The sequence below is a fragment of the Melanotaenia boesemani genome, chromosome 13, assembly GCF_017639745.1.
Source record: "Melanotaenia boesemani isolate fMelBoe1 chromosome 13, fMelBoe1.pri, whole genome shotgun sequence".
Classification (NCBI taxonomy): Eukaryota; Metazoa; Chordata; class Actinopteri; order Atheriniformes; family Melanotaeniidae; genus Melanotaenia; species Melanotaenia boesemani.
This window is the reverse complement of record NC_055694.1, coordinates 26,666,713-26,692,223: the sequence shown is the minus strand read 5'-3', so window position 1 is coordinate 26,692,223 and position 25,511 is coordinate 26,666,713. Positions and strand designations below refer to the sequence as shown.

Genomic DNA, 25,511 nt, shown 5'->3' with positions numbered 1-25,511 from the left:
CTCCACAGTGGTTTGCTTGTGACTGTATTTCAGTTCATATAATACAATAAACCATGTGAGGTCCTGCTATTTTTTTTTCTAAGCCTACCTAATTTATTTTACCATTTGGTTATGATTTTATTTATTTATTCGTATTTATTAATTTTTTGTTGCCTCTTGTTCAGTAATAATGTTCAATGATAACGCTCACAATGTAATATCTTAAAAAACGAGTGGCCAGTTTGTTTTTGATGGCGTTTTAGCTGAGATTCGATTTGTTTGCATTTTATTTTCATGTTTAAGTATTTAAAAAAAGAGAGATGGTTTTTGGATATAAAGTCATTTCTAAATGAACTTCATTGTATTTTAGTGCTTCCCCTACCAAGTAACCTGTCATGTTTTTCATTTCACAAATATAGGTATGATGGTCAAAATATCATTTAAATAGCTAATTTTATGTATTACAGTATCAAAATTTTCAGGGTTGGGGAGGCACTTTAGTTTCTCTTCATGGGCCCCTAGAACTGGGTCTCACATACGTACCTGAGGCATGTATCTGTGTACCTATTGCATATGATAAAGTTTACCATCACTTCACCATGTTGCAAATCAAAACTGGCAGCACCAGAAAGCAGGATTTAACCCTTGAACACCTAATGTATCATTTTAGATAAATAACATACTAATACGGGGACCTCAGCATGTCCATAACTGCCTTCTGCTGTTGAACTGGGTCTCACATACGTACAACTATGTACCACACCAGCAAGCAGGATTTAACCCTTTAACACCTAATGTATCATATTAGATTCATATAGTTTCTGAGACCGATTGCATCACTTCATGGCATCCTATACTTTTTATTTTTGTTTTATCAATATTTTAACTATAGTTTGAGACTTTTTAAATCAGAAAACTCTGCTCACCACTTCATATGGGGTGAATTGAGCATCTGACAAGAAAGATGCAGCTTTAGTAAAAAAAAAAAAAAAAAGAAACTTTATCTGACCAGTACTACTAGGATCCAGAGAGGCCGACAGAGGAACTAATAGTGGTCCTCTACACGAGATTATTTTATGGAATTGTGATTTGAGACATGTGTCGACTTTTCTCATGACTTTACACACCTTTCTCTTTCCAGATTGTTCTGCGTTGCCAGCGTTATAAAGATAGATCCCATTTACATAAAAGCTAAATAAATAAAAATAGTACTGCAGTGCAAAGCACAAAACCTACTCTGATGTCACTGACCGTCAACCGTGTGTGACGTTGAATATGCATGACAAAAGAGTTTTGAGCAGGTTTACTTTATAGAGTCATGGTAATGGTAATAACCATGGTAACAGACTCAGGGGAAAAAAAACCCAGTTTCCATAAATTGGAGGTTGACACACTCAGTTTCTACACAAGCTGCTTTCTGGAACAGACCCCAGGGATCAGAATCCGACTAATGGTGATTTTTTTTATTGTGATCCATAAACATGTCGGATTCTGGGTAAAGATGCTACTGAAGTAGCTAAAATTAGCTGATCTTACTTAAAGTTCAGAGTTTTTGATTAGATTTTGTTGAACCTTCTTTCTGGAACAGGCCTCAGATGATGGTTTTGTTTGGTGTTTTGTTTGTTTTTATTTCCCTTTTGTTTATTTGTTTTTTTTATATATTGTTTAAGCAGTAATAATAAGCATTAAGATAATGATAATTTTAATAGTATAATGATGAATGATCTTTGTTAAATATCTAACCTTAATTTTTAACAACATTTTTCACATTTCATATCATGTTTTACATTTTTAGACTCACAGAAAGAAGTAAAAAAGGACTGAACATAAACCATAGTTTTGTTTTGGGTTGTTTATTTAAATTATTATCATTATTTTTTTTTTTATTTTTTTTTTTTTAGAAGGGATAGGAAAGGAGGAAAGTGGAAAAAAGAGGTATGGTAAAGAGTAAAGGGAAAAGGAGAAAGACCCACTGATGTTTGGTTAAATTTTTTTTTTTTTTTTTTTTTTTTTGATGACTGGCTATTTCTCAGCTACAATCATCTCTGTCATTGTGTGGCTGTAAAATTTCTGTTGAACTATACAGCTACACTTTCAGGGAATGAATACCTAATTATACCATTAAGGGTGCAAAGGATTATCACTGGGATAAAACCCTTAAAGGTGCAGCTGAACCCTCTACAGCACGGTTTATACCTCATAAAGACCAATACTGTTCCTCTGGGGGCCGTCTGGTCTTAATAAGGTAAAAACTGCACTGTTAAGGGAACAGCAGCACCTTTGAGGGTCCCACACCAGTGACAACCCATTTTACCCCTGAAGGTATAATTAGGTATTTATTTTCTGAAAGTATAAACAATGAGATCTTAAAATCAATTAAGATGTCTTTGTGATTTTTTTTTCAGTCAAATCGTGTTCAGTGGGGGTGAAGGACAGGGCAAGAGGGAGAAAGTAGCCATATTTAAGGCTATATAAAAATAATATATTAAAATAATATAAAAATAAAAAAATAGGGGTACGTTTTTATGCCAGAAATTCAGCGTCCAGCGCTGAGGGATTACTGGCTCACAGATGTCTTTTAGTCTTGTTCTGTGATTAACATCAGAGCTTCTAGGTTCTGAACTCTCTTCAGTATGTTCTCACTGAAGCTTTTTCTCTCTCGTTTTTGCTCTTCTTGATACTTCTTCAGAGAGAATATTTTTTCTAGAAGCTCTGACCTTTCGTCTTGCTGCTGCTTCTGGTCTTCCACTTCTCTCTCAGACTCCATCACGGATCTTTCTGTGGAGGTTTTAATTTCTTCTCTCTCAACAAGGCGAAGGTTCTTGTGCTGCTCCCATTGGTGTTTCTGCTCCTCAAGTTCTTCCTGGGTTTTCACCAGAGCAGACTTTATTCTAGAGCTCTCCTCCATCTCCTGGGCCAAGCAGGTCTCAGCTCTAGATGCTCTTGACTTCTCAGCAGTGAGAGCTTCTTCCAGTTGGATGACTCTGCTGGAGACGTCTGCCTGCTGCTGATGCTTTTTCCTCAGTTCAGCATACAGGATGGCTGCCTCTTTCTTAGACACGGATTTCTGAGAGTTCATTTGTTGTTTCAGCCTCTCTACCTCAGTCATGAGAGCCGTTTTCTCATCACTGTTGTCCCGTTGTTGAACCTGGAGCTGAATGTGAATCTGGCGCAGTTCGGTTTTGGCTTCGTTCGTTTCACGTTGCAGCTCAGATAACGAAGTCTCAGCCAATTCTCTATTCTTTCTCTCCTCCTGGAGTTCTGCCTCCAGTTTCTGCACCTGCTTGGATGCTAATGACTGCATGGTGTTATTGTTGTAGACCTGATTTTGCAGTTCTGTTAGCTGATTCAGCAACTCCTCGTGTTGTTTCTGGAGCTCTGCGATCTTTTCATCCTTTACAGCCAAGGTCTGATGAAACTGGAGCTCTGGGATCATCAGCAGACCGGCGCTGTGAGGGATGTTCTGTTCATCAACATGGTTCTTGTTGACAAACTGGTTGTTTGTTGGTTTGTTGGGCAGCAGAAGTTTAAGGATTGGATTTGGATCTGCAGCTGGAGGTGCTGGCAATGAAGGGATCGATTCAGGCTGTGGTTCTGTTGGTGGGATCAGAACCACAGATTCTGAAAGGACCCCAACAGGGATTTCTGATCCTTGGTTTCCAGATGTTTGTGGATTCTCAAGGTTTTCAGACATCTTGAGGTCTTTTTGAGTCCTGTCTATGTGATGTTCAGATGTTTGACTCTCTGCCTCAGTGTTCAGCAATGCACCAGAGTAAGACTCATCTTTGTCCTGGACATTTGATGGATCTTCAACCAACTTTGGTTTCTGAGGGACTTCCTCAAGATTATCCTGATGGATAATTTTCATGGGTTCCAAGGGTTGATTCCAGACAGGCGCCAAAATGAGATTTTTCTTACATTTCTTGCGTCGTCTTCTTTTACTTTGTTGTTCTGCTGCTCTTGGCTCCTCGATGACAGACTTTTTTTCTTGTGGAACAGGTGTTTCATTCTCCAATGCTGGCTTGGTGGGAGTCTGTACAGACTGTTCTCCAGGGATCGGAGTAAGCGTGTTGGATAGAGATTCTTGTTCTGACAGGCTTGCTCCAGGTTGGGGAACTTGGTCTTCAACAGACATATTGACAACACTGTTGGTTACCAGTACAGATGAATCTTTTTCAGGTTCTCTGACTGGAGGCTGTGCAGATGAAACAGCCTTAAGACTTTCCAGCTCAGCCTTTGTGTTGTCTTCCTGTCTTCTGTCTATTGGATGTTCAGATGTTTGACTCTCTGCCTGATGACAGGACTGCTTTAGGTTTTCAGGCAAAGCATCAACAACTTCAGTCTCTGATGGTGGATGACTGGAGATTTCCTCAAGCTGAACTTGTGTTGGTTTTATTACAACCAAAGGTTCTGCAATGAGTTCAGTTGGAATTTCTGATCCCGGGCCTCCAATTGTTATTTTCTGGGGATTCTCCAGGTTCTCAGATTCCTTGCAAACGTCATTTGTGTTGTCATCTCTCTTGCTCTCGTTATCTTCAGATGTCTTTGTCTGCAGTGCAGGGAATTCCTCACTGTTCAACAAAACGCCAGAGTTAGACTCACCTTTCTCCTGTAAGGTTGATGGGCCTTTAGACAATTTTGCATGGAGAGGAAATCCGTCAATATAGTCTTCATAAGTTTCATGTATCGTTTCATACATGGCATTCCAGTTAACCTCCGTAGATGAATACTTCTTTTTCTTGCGGCGTTTCTTTTTTTGTTGATCTCCTGTTGCAACTGGTTTCTCATAATACATTTCTGCAGGGATCCCGTAGAATATTTTGGATCCAGTTGCTTGCTCAGAAAGAGTTTCTCCATGTTGTGGAACCTCGTCTGCAACAGGTGTTAGAACATCACTTTCAGCTCCCGTCGCAGCTAAATCTTGTTCAGCTTCTTTGACGGGAGGCTCTGCAGGTGAAACAGTCTCAGATCTGTTTTTGTGATCTTCAGACGTTTTTGTCTGCAGATTCTTCAGCAATGCACCAGAGTAAGGCACACATTTCGTAGTCTGTACAGACTGTTCTGCAGGGATCGGAGCAAGCATGTTGGATACAGGTGCTAGCTCAGAAAGGCTTGCTTCAGGTTGACTCTCTGCCTGATGACAGGACTGATTTAGGTTTTCATGCAGAACATGAGCAACTTTAGTCTCTGATGGTTGATGACTGGATTCTGTATTTTTGCTTTGAACCAAAGGTTTTGCAATGCGCTCAGCTGGGATTTCACATCCTGGGCCTCCGAATGTTACTGAAGGGTTCAGGCTTCCAGATTTCACTGAAGTTTCAGGAAATGTTGGTGCCTGAGGAGAGGGCACCTCAAAGATAGGTGCCAAAGGTTTACGTCTCCTGACCTTACCTTGTTTAACTTTCTTTTGATCTCCTTCGAGCTCTCCTTTGAACCTAAGATGTTTCTCAGCCTTGCTGGACTGGTCTGTGTTTGTAACAAGTTCAGCTGGGATTTCTGATCCCGGGCCTCCAAATGTTATTTTCTGGAGATTCTCCAGGTTCTCAGATTTCTTGCAAACATCAATTGTGTTGTCTTCTCTCTTGCTCTCGTGATTTTCAGATGTCTTTGTCTGCAGTGCAGGGAATTTCTCACTGTTCACCAAAACGCCAGAGTTAGACTCACCTTTCTCCTGTAAGGTTGATGGGCCTTTAGACAAATTTGCATGGAGAGGAAATCCGTCAATATAGTCTTCATAAGTTTCATGTATCGTTTCATACATGGCATTCCAGTTAACCTCCGTAGATGAATACTTCTTTTTCTTGCGGCGTTTCTTTTTTTGTTGATCTCCTGTTGCAACTGGTTTCTCATAATACATTTCTGCAGGGATCCCGTAGAATATTTTGGATCCAGTTGCTTGCTCAGAAAGAGTTTCTCCATGTTGGGGAACCTCGTCTGCAACAGGTGTTAGAACATCACTTTCAGCTCCCGTCGCAGCTAAATCTTGTTCAGCTTTTTTGACGGGAGGCTCTGCAGGTGAAACAGTCTCAGATCTGTTTTTGTGATGCTCAGACGTTTTTGTCTGCAGATTCTTCAGCAATGCAGCAGAGTAAGACACACATTTCGTAGTCTGTACAGACTGTTCTGCAGGGATCGCAGCAACCAACTTTGGTAGCTGAGGGATTTCCTCAAGATTAGCCTTATGGTTTTTGTTCTTGGATTCTGATCGTAGATCCCAGACAGTCTGCATAGAACTGTTTCCCACAATCAGTCCAAATGTAATTTTCTTGACGTCCTTACGTTTCTTTGAAACTTTGGACGTTTTAGCCTGAGTGTTGTCCCTCTTACTCTGGTGTCTTTTGTTTTCAGGTGTCATTTTCTCTAGTGAGGGACAATTTTCAACAACTCCAACGTTTTGTGAGCTAGAAGACTCCTGGAGATCGTCAAGATCCCAGATTGACTTCAGAGATGTATATCTCATGACCGTCTCGGGTTGTCCACTGTGGGCTTGATCTTTTGCCATTTTCAAATCAATTGTTCTGTATTTCCTTTCTTCAAAGACTGGAATCGGGATGTGTACTGAGATGCGTTCTCAAAGTGTACTGACTTGATGACAAAAGCTGGGGGTCTTATAGGAACAATGATGTCACAATCATCAAAGCAAACTTAGGCTCCGCCCTTCAGCTAATTACATTCTATAACTGTTGCTAGACAACACCAAACTGGTCCCCGCCCCTCAAAAGATTCCATTAGATATTAGAAGCCCTGATGGATGTTGCCTGGCAACGGCTGCAATTCAGTCTCTGCCCGCATGTAGCCAACGTTCTGCTGAGGATTTTTATCATAGGAGCACATCAGAAAATTTCTTGTAGTCATAAAATTAAAACTTTACTGACTCAAACACCAAGTCTGAAGAAGATCAGACAAACATTTGTTGGTTTGGATGAAAACCATACTAACAGAGGTTCCGCAATCTGGTTGTGGACCTTGGTTTTTTCCTATATACAGTAAATTTGCATGTAGAAATTTAACCTTTTTAATCCCATCATCCAAACACTTTTCTCTCTTGTTTAAACACCCTCAAAGTTCAAACCTTCAAAAATAAGTCCAGTATCATAGACACAGAACACAATGCACTGTAAAAAAAAAAAAAATCCAGCAAAATTGCACAAATTTTTTTTAACAACATTATCCCGCTGTTACCATGGTCCATTAAGAAAGAGAAAATATTAAATAATTTATTAATGCGGCATCTGAGTTTCTGTTGCCACGGTTACCAACTACCGTTTAGTTTCGACATTTATTCATAAAACTTAAATGAGGGGGTGCTGTTTCATTAAGAACTGTAGCACTTGTGTCTTCTGTTAACCATGTTTCTGTCAGAAAAAAAAAATATCTAAACTGTGAGAAATGATGAAGTCATTAACTAACAGTGACTTGTTGGACAGAGTCAACCTAACATTAAGCACAGCTAGTTTTATGAAGTTTACACTGGTCTCTGTTGTATTCTGAGTTATACAAGGTATAGTTAACAGATTAGATCGATTCACCCCCCAAACTGACCCTGTTCGATTCCTTATTTTACTAACTAACACAGGAATCCTACTGGGTCCAGGCTCATACGCGGTTTCAATAGGGTGGCTAGGGGGGCCGGTGCCACCCCCAAGGTTTGATTGGCCACCCCTGATGCCACCCCAAAGATCTTTGAAGCTCATTGGTTTGCATCCATTTGAGCTTCCAGAAATTTACCGGCCGGACAGGACTTGGACGCAACAGGTGCACAGGATCGGCGGGTGGCAGCAGTTTTTTTTTTATTTTTATCTACAGTTTACTCATGGTAAGTCAATTTTCCCAGTCTGTCCTTTGCTACTTTTTGGTTTGCTGCTGTAATAAATTTTTTTTGAATGTTTGCTTTACGTTTAAGCCTACTACAGTGCTTACGTTTTTGGCTAGTAACACTAGCTTGTACTGTAAAACTCGTTTGGATGCTGGGGTGTGTTGGTATCTATGTTTGCTGAATGGTAGACTCCTCTCTCCGTGGTAAAAGTCAGGCAAAAATCCAATTTGTCTGCGGGTCCACCAAAAATAGACCAAAGGCTTTTTTTAAAGCCCTAATTGATCATGGCAGAGGGTCGCAATGCGTCGGTTTTCACTGCTTTGCCATGATCAATTAAGGCTTTAAAAAAATTTTTTTTTCCTCCGGAGTGCCTTGGGTTTGTTTTTGGTGAGCCTGTTGACAAATTAGATTTTTGCCCGACTTTTAGCACGGAGGGAGGCGTCTACCATTCAGCAAACGTAGATACTAACTTGTACTGCATTTGGCAAACTAGTAACACTGGCTGTGGCTCTGAAGTGCATCATGCTAAAGCACAACAGCGCAAAATGCGCGTTATTAAACATGTCAGGACATGTGTAACTAAATGCTTTTTCAAATAACTTGCAATAAAAATGAACTGATAAAACGAGAAATTTTCAGTAAGAAAGTGTGGAAAAAAAAAAACAAACAAAAAAAACAGGATTGTCCAAAGATGTCACACCAGTTTCCTCTTCATGTGTGAATGCCGTTTTGTTTGTTTATTTTTTTTAACCTGAGAAGTTTGTAGCTCATATGATCGCCTTTCAAGCTCTTGTACTTCATGAATATGCCTAACTATTTTTAAGAGTGAAGTACTCACTGCTCAAGCTGAGCAGGGCAGCAGCAGAACTGATATCATTTGACAAGTTGATATATATGGGAAATATCTATCATCAAAAATATCTATTGGCAATAAAAACTATTCTAAGCTTAACTTTTGCTTAGCTTGACATTAAAAACAGTATGTAATTGGATCAAACAGGTCAACAAACTCTCTGAAAGAATAACTTTATAACTTATAATAACTTTAATAATAATATAATAACTTTACAGTTTAGTACAATATTTTTTACATTCAAGGGCCTTACAATGTTGCTTTAAAATATTTTGAAGATATTTGAATGATTTTAGCATATATTGGTTGAATATTATTGCATATGAAAACGTGCATGTTTTCATGCACATTTTTAATGTGGCCACCTCTGGAAATCCCTAAGCCACCCCTTGGCCACCCCTGTGAAAAATTCCTAGAACCGCCACTGTCCAGGCTTGAGCTCAGAACAGCTGTCAGTAGTAGCAAAACTACAGCAAGGACCCTAAACGCATCATGGCATGTTATCTTTGTTGTGAATTCTGCTGCTGTAGTAGAGGAGTCGTTTGTTCGTGTTCATGGGGAGACATCATCTATGTTTACATATTTTTCTGACTTTATTTAGCTGGTCTTTGAATTATTTGTTGTCTTAAGTGTGTGTGTTGGTCATAGAAATGATTTTGCTGAGCTGGTAGCTGAGATTCTGGACTTTCTGTGGATACCACACATGTTTATAGTTACATCTACAGACCTTATGTTACACCTGGAAATGAGACGTCAACCTCTTAACTCTCAGTAGCGGAGGCTGCAGGTGCAGCTAGGCTGAAAATTAAAGTTTAGAGAATTTATAGGCCAGAAATCTGGATAATGAAGCACTGAAGGTGCACGGATGGAAGTTATTGTGCATATTGTGAATATTTCTCTCTCCTCATCATCTAGAAGCTGTGAGATTCTAATCCTGCTTTCTGTCTGTTCACCTGATGCTGATATTCATCACATATTGTTACTTATGTGTTTAGACAAAGGTAGCTTCACAGATTTAAATTCATCCTGCTGACTTTTTACCTTTTAGTTAGTAAATCCTGAACATTTCATCCTTCTTTGTCTAAGGACTTAAGCATTGTGTGAACCTAAATTAAGAAGGTAAATCAATGCATAATGTTAAGTTCAATAAACTTAAGATGGCAAGTCCAGTCTACTCATATCTTTGAGCTGAAACAACTCAAGTTGTTCAGTTGAAAATACACTTAAAAAAGTTGAGCCAACTTGTGAACACAAGTTGGCTCAACTTAACAGTGTGAATATGTTTGAAGAGTAGTTTTGAGTTTGCCCAACTTATTTTTCAACTTACATTTACCCTCTTGATGTAGGTTGATTCAACACAAGCCTGTTTGTTGAGTTTACTCAAAAACACTTTGCAGCTGGTTGCCTTACTTTAAGTTGGCTGAACTTCTCATTCTTTAGTTGTGAAGTCTATAATTAAGAATCCAAATACCCCTTCAAAATAATAATTTATTCAGAGAAATTGAACAGCAGTTTACATAAAATGTTCCAAGTTAAAGTGGTAACATGAACATATGAAGATGTATATTTTTCAGTATTGTTAAAAACAAATGCCACCTTTTAAAAGAGAATAACGAATTAATCGAGTTGTCAAATAATTTGATTTCTTGTTACAAATAACAGCAATAAATCAAACTAATGACAAACTGAATAAATTACAGAAAACAAACTTGTTTTAATGGACTCTATAAATGAATAAAAAAAATATTCAACTATTAAGTGAATGAAAGGTGCATTATGGGATTGTTAAACCCCTTACCCCACCCCCCAAAAAACCCAAGTTAATGAACACCTTCTGAACTGCCTCAAAAGTGTACTTCAGCTCCTTAGGATAGTCCAAGTTCAGAGCACATGTGAGGCCAAAGAGAAGGGCAAATGCTGTAGGCAAGTCGCCGATGTCATCTACAACAATTTGCTCCTCGAAAACCAAGGCAATGCTTCTTGTAGTTGGAGCAGAGTTGACGGTTCCAACGTAATCTTCGACAACGGTGAGTATACCTAGTTTCAAGCCTTTAACTGACAATTCCTCCAGGTCAGTATCCTGCAGAGAAGAATAAGAATTTCAAAATGTGCAAAATACAGTTTTATTAGACCAACACTTCCAAAATCTGTTAAACATCTGTGAAAGAAGCTGAAACATGCAGTTTGGAGAAGAAGCCATTCAAACTTGAGACAACTGGAGCAGTTTGAGTATCGGGCCAAAGAAGTCTCATTGTTTTTGTTGTTTTTAAATTTTTCTGTTGAAGCACAATTTCAAAGTAACGTCACCTTTTAATCAACAATTTTTCTTTTGAAGTTATGTCAGTCACCATTTTGGGTTTTCTGTCATGAACAGAAGGGGTACAAGTGTTTTGTTGGCAAGTGTGGCATCTTTTCAGAGGCGTAAACAGAGAGGTTTAGAGGCCAAAACTGAGAAACCTGTTTCACTCGAAGGCCAGTTCCTAATATTCCAAAGCACTGGAATCACAGGCACAAAAAATGATGAAATATAGACGTATTAAGGACGCTACACAAAGCAGCTTCCATGAGAACAGTAGTAGGCTTAACCATCGTTTTGACTACCCCACTGTGTGTTTTAGGAGTAAACAAACATATGCTCTAACAAAATGTATATAGAATTACATTAAGATCAAGTGAATACGCTCTTTGGTGTGTATGAAAGGTGACTGCTGGCTAGCTGAACAAATCTGAACAGTTCTAACTTATAAATGACCAAAAACTAGCCCTGCATGGTACCCAAACTGATTTAATAAACCACGTTCGAAGTGGCACTCTGTTCCATTAAGGCGGGAGGGAGGTTACAACATTCAGCCGGTCGAGTCCACTTTCACATGAACCTTTTAAATTATGTTTACCCATTCCCAGAGGTGGTGCTACGCGGCTTTTCTATTTTTTATTTCAGTGCGTCGTGGCAAGTAAGCTTGTTAGATGAACACAAGTGAACATTAATGCATCCATAAGTAGATCTTTTTTTAGACAGTTTTTGAAAATATGAACAGTGAAACAACTGCAGCCTGCTGTGATTACTTTATACTGGTGAAAAAGACCACAACAGGCACTCCAAAACAATAAGAATAATCATATGTAATGATATCTTTTGTGCAAATTCAAGTGTTACAGCAATACAATATTTACATGGTATACTAGTCAAATTATGACTAAACGCAAATGGTACAGAATGTAGATTTTATACATGGGAACCATGCAGGGCTAGTTTTTGGTCATTTATAAGTTAAAACTGTTTAGATTTGTTCAGCTAGCCAGCAGTCACCTTTCATACACACCAAAGAGCGTATTCACTTGATCTTAATGTAATCATTTATACATTTTGTTAGAGCATATGTTCGTTTACTCCTAAAACACACAGTGGGGTAGTCAAAACGATGGTTAATGAAGTAACTTACCGCAGGTTGGTGCGCCGTAGCGATAGCTGAGTTTTCTTTATAGCAGGCAGGCATACAAGTTCAGATTTTTGATGCACAACTTCTCACATTGTATTCTACAGGTTTTCACATCAAATCTACAAGTTTGTTCATTTTGGCACATTTTTACTTTCATAGTATTCCTTTGACAGTATTAAAAAAACAGTAACAACATGATCAGGTTCTGTAACCATTATGATACTCTATGAAACCATAGTCAGTTTGGTGGCAATAGCAATAGATCTTACCAGACATGTCTTCAGCCTTCTCCTTTGGGTAAAGGTAGGTCTCCAAGAGCTGTGGCCTTCCTGTAGGCAAGTACATCAGTTGTCTAAAATAAATAGAAAAAAATATTTGAATCAAATAATATTTTATTTAAAAAGCGCTTTACGTGCCACAAAGCAATATGAAGTGCTTTACATAGTAAAATAGCAGTTTATGCATATAAAAAAAACAAGGCATTTAAAAATATTTTTGATTCTCTTTCAAACACTTTACACATGCGTACACACGCAAAAAGAAAGCACCGGTCAGTAATTACTAAAAATAGTTGAGTCTAAATTACTCTTATTCAGAAGGGGCCTCAATGCTTCTGTTTTAAAGACAGATGGGGGAAACACCCATCTGAAGAGAGCAATTTACTATGTTTAAACGCTCATGCTCATAGAAATTATAAAATGTGGGAGTGGGCTCTAAAAGACAGGTTGTTTGGTTTTAATTGGGAGAAAACTCGACCAAGCATCTTCGCATCAACCAGGGCAAATTAGTTATGACACAGTAAAAAAAAAAAATCCCTATTTTCTCACACGATTTCATTGTTCAATGTTCTTAAAACTCAAAAAAAAAATTAATAAAAAAAAATGCAAACACACAATGCAATTTTATCAATTCAATGCCCAGCACACCAGATTGAATTCTGAAAAATGTGGTGTAAGTGCCCCCCATAGTCTCTGTTCCATTAAAATTCCATTACAAAAGTACAACATAAGGGTTAACGCTAACCCAATAAATTAAAACTTTTTTAACGTCTCACTAACAGAGTTTATCTGAATCATGTCTCAGAAGTCTTCAGCATGTCATTTACATGGAGCTGCTAATCAAGGCAGACGTATGGCCAAGACAACTCATTGTTTGTGACATACTCTCTGGCATCTGCAGGAAGTTATCCCACCAATTTAACCACTACACTGAACTACAATAATAATAATAATAATAATAAGAAGAAGAAGAATAAATAAATCGCTGCCGTCCATTAAACAAACCTCTGCACTTCAGCGGAGTGATTAAGCTGTAGATTCCTCCGCATAACAGCTCTCTGTCATCATCTTTCCAACTCAGTCGTTACAAATTGTACATTCATGTGTCTATTAACACTGATAGAAAAACTGATAAGCTAGAAGCCACGCAATGGTGTGAAAAATTATGATCTAGTTCCTTAGTGATACTTGCTAATTATTTCAACGCGGTACTTTTCCTGCTACCGCTAAACACTGTAAGGAGGGGGGATTTTCAAACTCTGTAACCTAATTTTTAGAATATGTAAATTCATCTTAACTCTACAACATTTTATGTAAACTGTAAAATGAACATTAGAGGTTAGTGAGCTTGTATAAAAATATTAGTACGCTAATTCAAACACGTATAATCAACCATATGTAGCTTGGTCAAAACCTGAAGTTCAAATGAAGCGAACGTTAAACATTTGGTGGGTTTTTACAAAACTGACAACAAATTATTAATGTTTACAGAGGAATTTAAAAAGCAACCACTAAAACACACATATTTTTATATGTACAGACTTACCTGCAAACGGCTGTTCAGGCACAGACAGAGGAAACGTAGCTGAACGTTAGAGTTGCGTTTCTTCGCTCCTGTGAAGATCTGCACATGCGCGTCGTGTGCTAGGCGCTTGGTGGAAGTGACGTCAGTCCTTAGTTGAATGTTCGGATACATAACTCATTATCTGAAGTTTTCTCAACCTAAGACTTTGATTTCATTGCACAAACGATTTATAAACTTTGCATTTTGAGTCAGCTCAGCTCTTTTTAAAACTATTTTCTCTCCTAACTCAGAAAGACATGTTAAAGTAACAAATTAGCAGTTGTGGTTTTAACAGTCAACCTAATGACAGGAAAGAAAAAAAAATAATTGTGGAAGGTCCAGAGAGCCACTTGCAGCTCCAGAGTCGCAGGTTGGAGACCCCTGATTTAGTGTGTGTGAACCAAAATTTACTGCATTTTCTTTATATAGCTGTAGGCCTTCTTTTAAAGCAGGGGTGTGTAGCAGGTGTCAAACTCTGGTCATCGAGGGCCAGTCCTGCAGGTTTTCATTGTTTCCCTGATCTAACACACCTGACTGAAATTAATGGGTTATTGTAAAGAAGTTGACAACAAGCTGTTGGATCCATTTGATTTTATTCAGGTGTGTTATGTTTTAAAGGAAAGAGACATTTTGCGCGTAACAATGCGATTAATCGTAGCATTTCATGCGATTAATTGTGATTAAAAATTTTTAGCAGTTGCCCAGCACTACTTATTACACAAAGTTCTACCTTTTAAATGTGATTATTTAATTTTAAGGACAGCTCCCAGCCGTTGTTTGGTTGTAAATCTCCACAGTGGTTTGCTTGTGACTGTATTTCAGTTCATATAATACAATAAACCATGTGAGGTCCTGCTATTTTTTTTTCTAAGCCTACCTAATTTATTTTACCATTTGGTTATGATTTTATTTATTTATTCGTATTTATTAATTTTTTGTTGCCTCTTGTTCAGTAATAATGTTCAATGATAACGCTCACAATGTAATATCTTAAAAAACGAGTGGCCAGTTTGTTTTTGATGGCGTTTTAGCTGAGATTCGATTTGTTTGCATTTTATTTTCATGTTTAAGTATTTAAAAAAAGAGAGATGGTTTTTGGATATAAAGTCATTTCTAAATGAACTTCATTGTATTTTTAGTGCTTCCCCTACCAAGTAACCTGTCATGTTTTTCATTTCACAAATATAGGTATGATGGTCAAAATATCATTTAAATAGCTAATTTTATGTATTACAGTATCAAAATTTTCAGGGTTGGGGAGGCACTTTAGTTTCTCTTCATGGGCCCCTAGAACTGGGTCTCACATACGTACCTGAGGCATGTATCTGTGTACCTATTGCATATGATAAAGTTTACCATCACTTCACCATGTTGCAAATCAAAACTGGCAGCACCAGAAAGCAGGATTTAACCCTTGAACACCTAATGTATCATTTTAGATAAATAACATACTAATACGGGGACCTCAGCATGTCCATAACTGCCTTCTGCTGATGAACTGGGTCTCACATACGTACAACTATGTACCACACCAGCAAGCAGGATTTAACCCTTTAACACCTAATGTATCATATTAGATTCATATAGTTTCTGAGACCGATTGCATCACTTCATGGCATCCTCTACTTTTTATTTTTGTTTTATCAATATTTTAACTATAGTTTGAGACTTTTTAAATCAGAAAACTCTGCTCACCACTTCATATGGGGTGAATTGAGCATCTGACAAGAAAGATGCAGCTTTAGTAAAAAAAAAAAAAAAGAAACTTTATCTGACCAGTACTACTAGGATCCAGAGAGGCCGACAGAGGAACTAATAGTGGTCCTCTACACGAGATTATTTTATGGAATTGTGATTTGAGACATGTGTCGACTTTTCTCATGACTTTACACACCTTTCTCTTTCCAGATTGTTCTGCGTTGCCAGCGTTATAAAGATAGATCCCATTTACATAAAAGCTAAATAAATAAAAATAGTACTGCAGTGCAAAGCACAAAACCTACTCTGATGTCACTGACCGTCAACCGTGTGTGACGTTGAATATGCATGACAAAAGAGTTTTGAGCAGGTTTACTTTATAGAGTCATGGTAATGGTAATAACCATGGTAACAGACTCAGGGGAAAAAAAACCCAGTTTCCATAAATTGGAGGTTGACACACTCAGTTTCTACACAAGCTGCTTTCTGGAACAGACCCCAGGGATCGGAATCCGACTAATGGTGATTTTTTTTATTGTGATCCATAAACATGTCGGATTCTGGGTAAAGATGCTACTGAAGTAGCTAAAATTAGCTGATCTTACTTAAAGTTCAGAGTTTTTGATTAGATTTTATTGAACCTTCCTTCTGGAACAGGCCTCAGATGATGGTTTTGTTTGGTGTTTTGTTTGTTTTTATTTCCCTTTTGTTTATTTGTTTTTTTTATATATTGTTTAAGCAGTAATAATAAGCATTAAGATAATGATAATTTTAATAGTATAATGATGAATGATCTTTGTTAAATATCTAACCTTAATTTTTAAAAACATTTTTCACATTTCATATCATGTTTTACATTTTTAGACTCACAGAAAGAAGTAAAAAAGGACTGAACATAAACCATAGTTTTGTTTTGGGTTGTTTATTTAAATTATTATTATTATTTTTTTTTTTTTTTTTTTTTTTAGAAGGGATAGGAAAGGAGGAAAGTGGAAAAAAGAGGTGTGGTAAAGAGTAAAGGGAAAAGGAGAAAGACCCACTGATGTTTGGTTAAATTTTTTTTTTTTTTCTTTTTTTTTTTTTTGATGACTGGCTATTTCTCAGCTACAATCATCTCTGTCATTGTGTGGCTGTAAAATTTCTGTTGAACTATACAGCTACACTTTCAGGGAATGAATACCTAATTATACCATTAAGGGTGCAAAGGATTATCACTGGGATAAAACCCTTAAAGGTGCAGCTGAACCCTCTACAGCACAGTTTATACCTCATAAAGACCAATACTGTTCCTCTGGGGGCCGTCTGGTCTTAAAAAGGTAAAAACTGCACTGTTAAGGGAACAGCAGCACCTTTGAGGGTCCCACACCAGTGACAACCCATTTTACCCCTGAAGGTATAATTAGGTATTTATTTTCTGAAAGTATAAACAATGAGATCTTAAAATCAATTAAGATGTCTTTGTGATTTCTTTTCAGTCAAATCGTGTTCAGTGGGGGTGAAGGACAGGGCAAGAGGGAGAAAGTAGCCATATTTAAGGCTATGTAAAAATATTATATTATAATAATATAAAAATAAAGAAATAGGGGTAGGTTTTTATGCCAGAAATTCAGCGTCCAGCGCTGAGGGATTACTGGCTCACAGATGTCTTTTAGTCTTGTTCTGTGATTAACATCAGAGCTTCTAGGTTCTGAACTCTCTTCAGTATGTTCTCACTGAAGCTTTTTCTCTCTCGTTTTTGCTCTTCTTGATACTTCTTCAGAGAGAATATTTTTTCTAGAAGCTCTGACCTTTCGTCTTGCTGCTGCTTCTGGTCTTCCACTTCTCTCTCAGACTCCATCACGGATCTTTCTGTGGAGGTTTTAGTTTCTTCTCTCTCAACAAGGCGAAGGTTCTTGTGCTGCTCCCATTGGTGTTTCTGCTCCTCAAGTTCTTCCTGGGTTTTCACCAGAGCAGACTTTATTCTAGAGCTCTCCTCCATCTCCTGGGCCAAGCAGGTCTCAGCTCTAGATGCTCTTGACTTCTCAGCAGTGAGAGCTTCTTCCAGTTGGATGACTCTGCTGGAGACGTCTGCCTGCTGCTGATGCTTTTTCCTCAGTTCAGCATACAGGATGGCTGCCTCTTTCTTAGACACGGATTTCTGAGAGTTCATTTGTTGTTTCAGCCTCTCTACCTCAGTCATGAGAGCCGTTTTCTCATCACTGTTGTCCCGTTGTTGAACCTGGAGCTGAATGTGAATCTGGCGCAGTTCGGTTTTGGCTTCGTTCGTTTCACGTTGCAGCTCAGATAACGAAGTCTCAGCCAATTCTCTATTCTTTCTCTCCTCCTGGAGTTCTGCCTCCAGTTTCTGCACCTGCTTGGATGCTAATGACTGCATGGTGTTATTGTTGTAGACCTGATTTTGCAGTTCTGTTAGCTGATTCAGCAACTCCTGGTGTTGTTTCTGGAGCTCTGCGATCTTTTCATCCTTTACAGCCAAGGTCTGATGAAACTGGAGCTCTGGGATCATCAGCAGACCGGCGCTGTGAGGGATGTTCTGTTCATCAACATGGTTCTTGTTGACAAACTGGTTGTTTGTTGGTTTGTTGGGCAGCAGAAGTTTAAGGATTGGATTTGGATCTGCAGCTGGAGGTGCTGGCAATGAAGGGATCGATTCAGGCTGTGGTTCTGTTGGTGGGATCAGAACCACAGATTCTGAAAGGACCCCAACAGGGATTTCTGATCCTTGGTTTCCAGATGTTTGTGGATTCTCAAGGTTTTCAGACATCTTGAGGTCTTTTTGAGTCCTGTCTATGTGATGTTCAGATGTTTGACTCTCTGCCTCAGTGTTCAGCAATGCACCAGAGTAAGACTCATCTTTGTCCTGGACATTTGATGGATCTTCAACCAACTTTGGTTTCTGAGGGACTTCCTCAAGATTATCCTGATGGATAATTTTCATGGGTTCCAAGGGTTGATTCCAGACAGGCGCCAAAATGAGATTTTTCTTACATTTCTTGCGTCGTCTTCTTTTACTTTGTTGTTCTGCTGCTCTTGGCTCCTCGATGACAGACTTGTTTTCTTGTGGAACAGGTGTTTCATTCTCCAACGCTGGCTTGGTGGGAGTCTGTACAGACTGTTCTCCAGGGATCGGAGTAAGCGTGTTGGATAGAGATTCTTGTTCTGACAGGCTTGCTCCAGGTTGGGGAACTTGGTCTGCAACAGACATATTGACAACACTGTTGGTTACCAGTACAGATGAATCTTTTTCAGGTTCTGTGACTGGAGGCTGTGCAGATGAAACAGCCTTAAGACTTTCCAGCTCAGTGTTGTCTTCCTGTCTTCTGTCTATTGGATGTTCAGATGTTTGACTCTCTGCCTGATGGCAGGACTGCTTTAGGTTTTCAGGCAGAACATCAGCAACTTTAGTCTCTGATGGTGGATGACTGGATTCTGTATCTTTGATTTCTTGATGTTCCTCGGCCTGTTCACAGGACTTGTTTGTGTTTGCAAGGACCTCAGTTGGAATTTCTGATCCCGGGCCTCCAATTGTTATTTTCTGGGGATTTTCCAGGTTCTCAGATTCCTTGCAAACATCAGTTGTGTTGTCGTCTTTCTTACTCTCGTGATCTGCAGATGTCTTTGTCTGCAGTGCAGGGAATTCCTCACTGTTCAACAAAACGCCAGAGTTAGACTCACCTTTCTCCTGTAAGGTTGATGGGCCTTTAGACAACTTTGCATGGAGAGGAAATCCGTCAATATAGTCTTCATAGGTTTCATGTATCGTTTCATACATGGCATTCCAGTTAACCTCCGTAGATGAATACTTCTTTTTCTTGCGGCGTTTCTTTTTTTGTTGATCTCCTGTTGCAACTGGTTTCTCATAATACATTTCTGCAGGGATCCCGTAGAATATTTTGGATCCAGTTTCTTGCTCAGAAAGAGTTTCTCCATGTTGGGGAACCTCGTCTGCAACAGGTGTTAGAATATCACTTTCAGCTCCCGTCGCAGCTAAATCTTGTTCAGCTTCTTTGACGGGAGGCTCTGCAGGTGAAACAGTCTCAGATCTGTTTTTGTGATCTTCAGACGTTTTTGTCTGCAGATTCTTCAGCAATGCACCAGAGTAAGGCACACATTTCGAAGTCTGTACAGACTGTTCTGCAGGGATCGGAGCAAGCATGTTGGATACAGGTGCTAGCTCAGAAAGGCTTGCTTCAGGTTGACTCTCTGCCTGATGACAGGACTGATTTAGGTTTTCATGCAGAACATCAGCAACTTTAGTCTCTGATGGTGGATGACTGGATTCTGTATTTTTGCTTTGAACCAAAGGTTTTGCAATGCTCTCAGCTGGGATTTCACATCCTGGGCCTCCGAATGTTACTGAAGGGTTCAGGCTTCCAGATTTCACTGAAGTTTCAGGAAATGTTGGTGCCTGAGGAGAGGGCACCTCAAAGATAGGTGCCAAAGGTTTACGTCTCCTGACCTTACCTTGTTTAACTTTCTTTTGATCTCCTTCGAGCTCTCCTTTGAACCTAAGATGTTTCTCAGCCTTGCTGGACTGGTCTGTGTTTGTAACAAGTTCAGCTGGGAGTTCTGATCCCGGGCCTCCGAATGTTATTTTCTGGAGATTCTCCAGGTTCTCAGATTCCTTGCAAGCGTCATTTGTGTTGTCATCTCTCTTGCTCTCGTGATCTTCAGATGTCTTTGTCTGTAGTGCAGGGAATTTCTCACTGTTCAACAAAACGCCAGAGTTAGACTCACCTTTTTCCTGTAAGATTGATGGGCCTTTAGACAAATTTGCATGGAGAGGAAATCCGTCAATATAGTCTTCATAAGTTTCATGTATCGTTTCATACATGGCATTCCAGTTAACCTCCATAGATGAATACTTCTTTTTCTTGCGGCGTTTCTTTTTTTGTTGATCTCCTGTTGCAACTGGTTTCTCATAATACATTTCTGCAGGGATCCCGTAGAATATTTTGGATCCAGTTGCTTGCTCAGAAAGAGTTTCTCCATGTTGGGGAACCTCGTCTGCAACAGGTGTTAGAACATCACTTTTAGCTCCCGTCGCAGCTAAATCAGCTTTTTTGACGGGAGGCTCTGCAGGTGAAACAGTCTCAGATCTGCTTTTGTGATCTTCAGACGTTTTTGTCTGCAGATTCTTCAGCAATGCAGCAGAGTAAGACACACATTTCGTAGTCTGTACAGACTGTTCTGCAGGCATCGGAGCAACCAACTTTGGTAGCTGAGGGATTTCCTCGAGATTAGCCTCATGGTTTTTGTTCTTGGATTCTGATCGTAGATCCCAGACAGGCTTCATAGAACTGTTTCCCACAATCAGTCCGAATGTAATTTTCTTGACGTCCTTACGTTTCTTTGAAACTTTGGACGTTTTAGCCTGAGTGTTGTCCCTCTTACTCTGGTGTCTTTTGTTTTCAGGTGTCATTTTCTCTAGTGAGGGACAATTTTCAACAACTCCAACGTTTTGTGAGCTAGAAGACTCCTGGAGATCGTCAAGATCCCAGATTGACTTCAGAGATGTATATCTCATGACCGTCTCGGGTTGTCCACTGTGGGCTTGATCTTTTGCCATTTTCAAAACAATTGTTCTGTATTTCCTTTCTTCAAAGACTGGAATCGGGATGTGTACTGAGATGCGTTCTCAAAGTGTACTGACTTGATGACAAAAGCTGGGGGTCTTATAGGAACAATGATGTCACAATCATCAAAGCAAACTTAGGCTCCACCCTTCAGCTAATTACATTCTATAACTGTTGCTAGACAACACCAAACTGGTCCCCGCCCCTCAAAAGATTCCATTAGATATTAGAAGCCCTGATGGATGTTGCCTGGCAACGGCTGCAATTCAGTCTCTGCCCGCATGTAGCCAACGTTCTGCTGAGGATTTTTATCATAGGAGCACATCAGAAAATTTCTTGTAGTCATAAAATTAAAACTTTACTGACTCAAACACCAAGTCTGAAGAAGATCAGACAAACATTTGTTGGTTTGGATGAAAACCATACTAACAGAGTTTCCGCAATCTGGTTGTGGACCTTGGTTTTTTCCTATATACAGTAAATTTGCATGTAGAAATTTAACCTTTTTAATCCCATCATCCAAACACTTTTCTCTCTTGTTTAAACACCCTCAAAGTTCAAACCTTCAAAAATAAGTCCAGTATCATAGACACAGAACACAATGCACTGTAAAAAAAAAAAAAAAAATCCAGCAAAATTGCACAAATTTTTTTTAACAACATTATCCCGCTTATACCATGGTCCATTAAGAAAGAGAAAATATTAAATAATTTATTAACGCGTTAATGTTGTTTTTTTTTTTTTTACCAGTAAAATCTTAAGTTTTTCACAAGAAGTGGGTGAGTGGACTATTTCATTGTGACACGTTGTCAAGGTAACCAGCTCTAACACAGAACCTGCACCTCGTTCAACCGCAGTTATGTTATGTGATACAAACATTTCAGAGGGCGGGTGCAGCTCTTACAGCTTGTGTGTGTCCAGAGGATGATGCGACATTTTGTTTCAAACAGTCAAAGTCCACAGATAGTTTCCTACATCGTTTAACAAGCCTGCAGGCTGCTCTGATCTGGCATGTCTGCTGCCCGGCATCTGAGTTTCTGTTGCCACGGTTACCAGCTACCATTTAGTCAGCGCAATAATTTACAACAATAAGTCTATTTTTACCGGAACTTCTTTCATAGTTGTCCATTATCACTTTTTAATGGACACCCTTCAGCCAATCAGAATTGATTATTCACCCAGACCATGGTATAAGTAAGGCATAATGCTCAACGAGGTGGCCATTATCATAAATTAATGGACGATGCGGAGGTGTGAATCGTCCGACGCAAAGCTGACTGATAAGAAACTGAATCCAGATGACCTGAGGTTTTAGTAAGCTCTCAAGCAACTGAGTTCTGATTAAGCTGCAGGTGTCTAATTGATTTCTTTTAGATAGAACCTGTAAAAATGCTGTTACAAAGATGATAAGCATGGACTAGTTTTTCCAGGTGCTGCTGAGGCATCAAGGGCCTCATTTATGAAACTGTGTGTAGCAAAGCAAAGTACAGGTTTTGTTTGCTGCGTAAAAAGGAAATTCTGCACACTTCAACTTTCAGCCCTACACCTGTTTCAGTTTATAAATTAGAATCAACTCTAAAGTTTTTTTTCAGGGTGTGACATTGAGATCCTGATGGACCATGTTCACAAACGTAAAAATGTTTAATTGGTGGGCATGGCGTGGGCATTACTTGTATCAGAAAGGCAGAATAATAACAGCAGGTGGCAGATGCTGTCATTGGAGTCTCAGAAGGCAAGACACGCCAGAGGCATCGGAACGTGCGGCTGGATATCTCAGTTGGTGGAGCATCCATCTGCCATGCGGGAGACCCACGTTCGAATCTTAATGGGTGATTCGCTTTGGAGAAAAGTGTCTGCTAAATGACAGTAATGACGCCTGTAATTTAGTCGATTGTTTTAATTTATAAAATAAATATGTACAGATACATCTGAGATTGGTAGCAGTTTATTTAGTGTTAAATAATATTTCTTTCAAGGTGCTGGGTGTTCCGGCTGGGTGGGCGGTGCAGAGGGACACAATCATCGCTATTACCCAGGGGGACTTGTGGGAAATAAAGACCGTCTTGACAGAAATTGGGACAACAATTAAAAAAAGGCATTGTGTAAGAATAAATAAATAAAAGGAAATCCCCCTCTTGAGTGTTTTATTAGCGTTGCATCACTTCTGGACCTCCAGCCTCCAGTCTGCGTCCTGCTCTCCTGGAATGAAGGACCAAACTGCTTTTCACACCGACTGCTACATGCTGGCAGCAGACTGTCTGCCTTATTTAGCTGGATGTGTTTTATAACATGTAAGTTTTGTTTCAGAATGACAGAACATATTTTAGTGGTTGAGGTTATTATTAAAACCATCTCCCTTTTTCCTGAAAATCCGTTTTTTTTTTTTGTTTTTTTTTCTTTTGTTTTTTTGAGTGTGCACTCTTAGGAGAATTAATATTAAATGTGCGTCTTTATTTTTTGCAAACAGCTTTAATATATAACATGGTTTGAAAGGTAATAGGGGGTTGTGCAGAAATGTGTTGCATGTCACAGCAATTCCTTGACTTTAATCTGTGCCGGTGGTGTCGCCGTTTCCCGTTTTGTTAGATTCTGTGTGTAGTGCCTCTGGATTGTTTAAGGAAGAAGGATGGTGGAATGATCATTTGATATTGAAGACCAACCTTCAGACTACAGCTGATTGCAGAAAATTTCAATGCAGTTCTAAGCCTTTACATCCTAACATGATGCTTTGCAGATACCCTGTTCATTAAATCAAATTTAAAAAACTGCAGCTTTAAAATACACATAAAAAACGATGGATGTGGAAACCGGTCTACAAAATGTACAGAATGAACAGACTACTCCAAAAAATGTCTGGACATAATTATTAGTTTTGCTTTGTGGGTATGTTCAACTGATTAAACATGCAACTATGGTATAACCAACAGGGGATCTGCATTTTAGTGAAAATAATGTGAGAACTTTATTCCTTTCATATCATCATTTTTGTTTTTTTCCCCTCTGAGCAGGCAGCATCACTCCCTCTGTCCATTATCATCGTAGGTGTTGGGCCTGCTGAATTTGATGGTGAGTGTTTCAGTAGAGTTGGAGGGTCTATTATTTATTATTCATCATAAGTACAATCAAACTGCACTTTAAACACCCTGAATGGAATCACCAAACTAGCCTAAAACTGCAAAAGTATTTCAACTCAGTTTTAGGGGAAACTATAAATGTATTGAAGAAAAGCAGAGGTAAGAGAGGTGGTGGCCAGGTGGTTAGGGTACAAACCACATGGGTATAAATGTTCAAACTGGCCTGATGTTCTTTTTCATTTAAAGTAGTATGAAGCCCCTACATAAGTGCCATGTTTCTTTGGTATTTTCTACATTTCTTATAATAATGTTTGAATTGAGTGGTGCTCTCATTTCATAATACTTTCCCCTGTTACAAAAAAAGCTTCCAATCCAAAACTGTGACATACATCTTTAACTACTGTTCTCAGCCTATAATAAAATAATATAAGATTAATATTTTATGTTAGCCAGTCAGTTTTTACACAGCAAGGAAATATTTCTTGAAGTATCAGAGTTTGTCAAACAGCTGAGTTAAGTTGAAGGCAGAGAAGCACCGAAGCACTGATTCCATTTCAAATGTCAACTAGTTGCATTAAATTCAGCAACCTTGAGTTTGCAAAGACACAAATATGTGAGGTTTAACAGGAGGAAAATCATTTAACACTGACCTTGACTTTTACCTGAGTTGATGGCAGTGAGAGAGCAAACCACCACAGCAGCTGGGTCATAATGGCTCTTCTGCTCCGACTTCTGAAAGAATTGTTGAGGAAAAGTCTAAGTGCACTGGAGTCCTACAGCCCAAAGATCAATGAATTGCCTTGCAAGTGGGGAGTGTTATTGTGTGAGTGTCTGCAGTCTGTTACTGCTCAGTAGGGTGAAACATCTTAATACCTCATCATTCTGTTGGATGGCCTTTCATTTTCTACTTGTTCAAGCAATCGAATGGTGGATTGGTTGTGAAAGCAGTAAAGCATGTTTAGAGGTCACATGGTCAAACTGGCTTTGAGCTGGACAGTGTGTAAACCGCTCAGCCTAATTGCCCCTTCAGATTATTTGTTCTGTCCCTAGTCTGTGCTCAGCATTTCTGACCATGCTTTCATGCTCTTAGCATGTCACTTTCTGATATTTGTCCTTGAATATTTTTGCTTATTAAGCCAGATTTTTCTCCATGATGACACCACACATGCAGGCTGTTTTGTGTCTTGTCAAAAGCAAAATAAACATTGTTATACATGTGCTGCTTTCAAAGAC

General features: G+C 39.0%; 1 protein-coding gene across 2 annotated transcripts in view; it reads left to right on the top strand.

Annotated features, from left to right (window-relative positions):
- cpne9 (copine family member IX) overlaps positions 1-25,511 on the top strand; it is a 157,331-nt gene that overhangs the window by 122,704 nt on the left and 9,116 nt on the right. For both annotated transcript variants that reach the window (XM_042003185.1, XM_042003183.1), the window contains exon 18: positions 24,213-24,270. In XM_042003185.1, the coding sequence (XP_041859119.1) occupies positions 24,213-24,270 (58 nt within the window). The remainder of the gene's footprint in view (positions 1-24,212; positions 24,271-25,511) is intronic.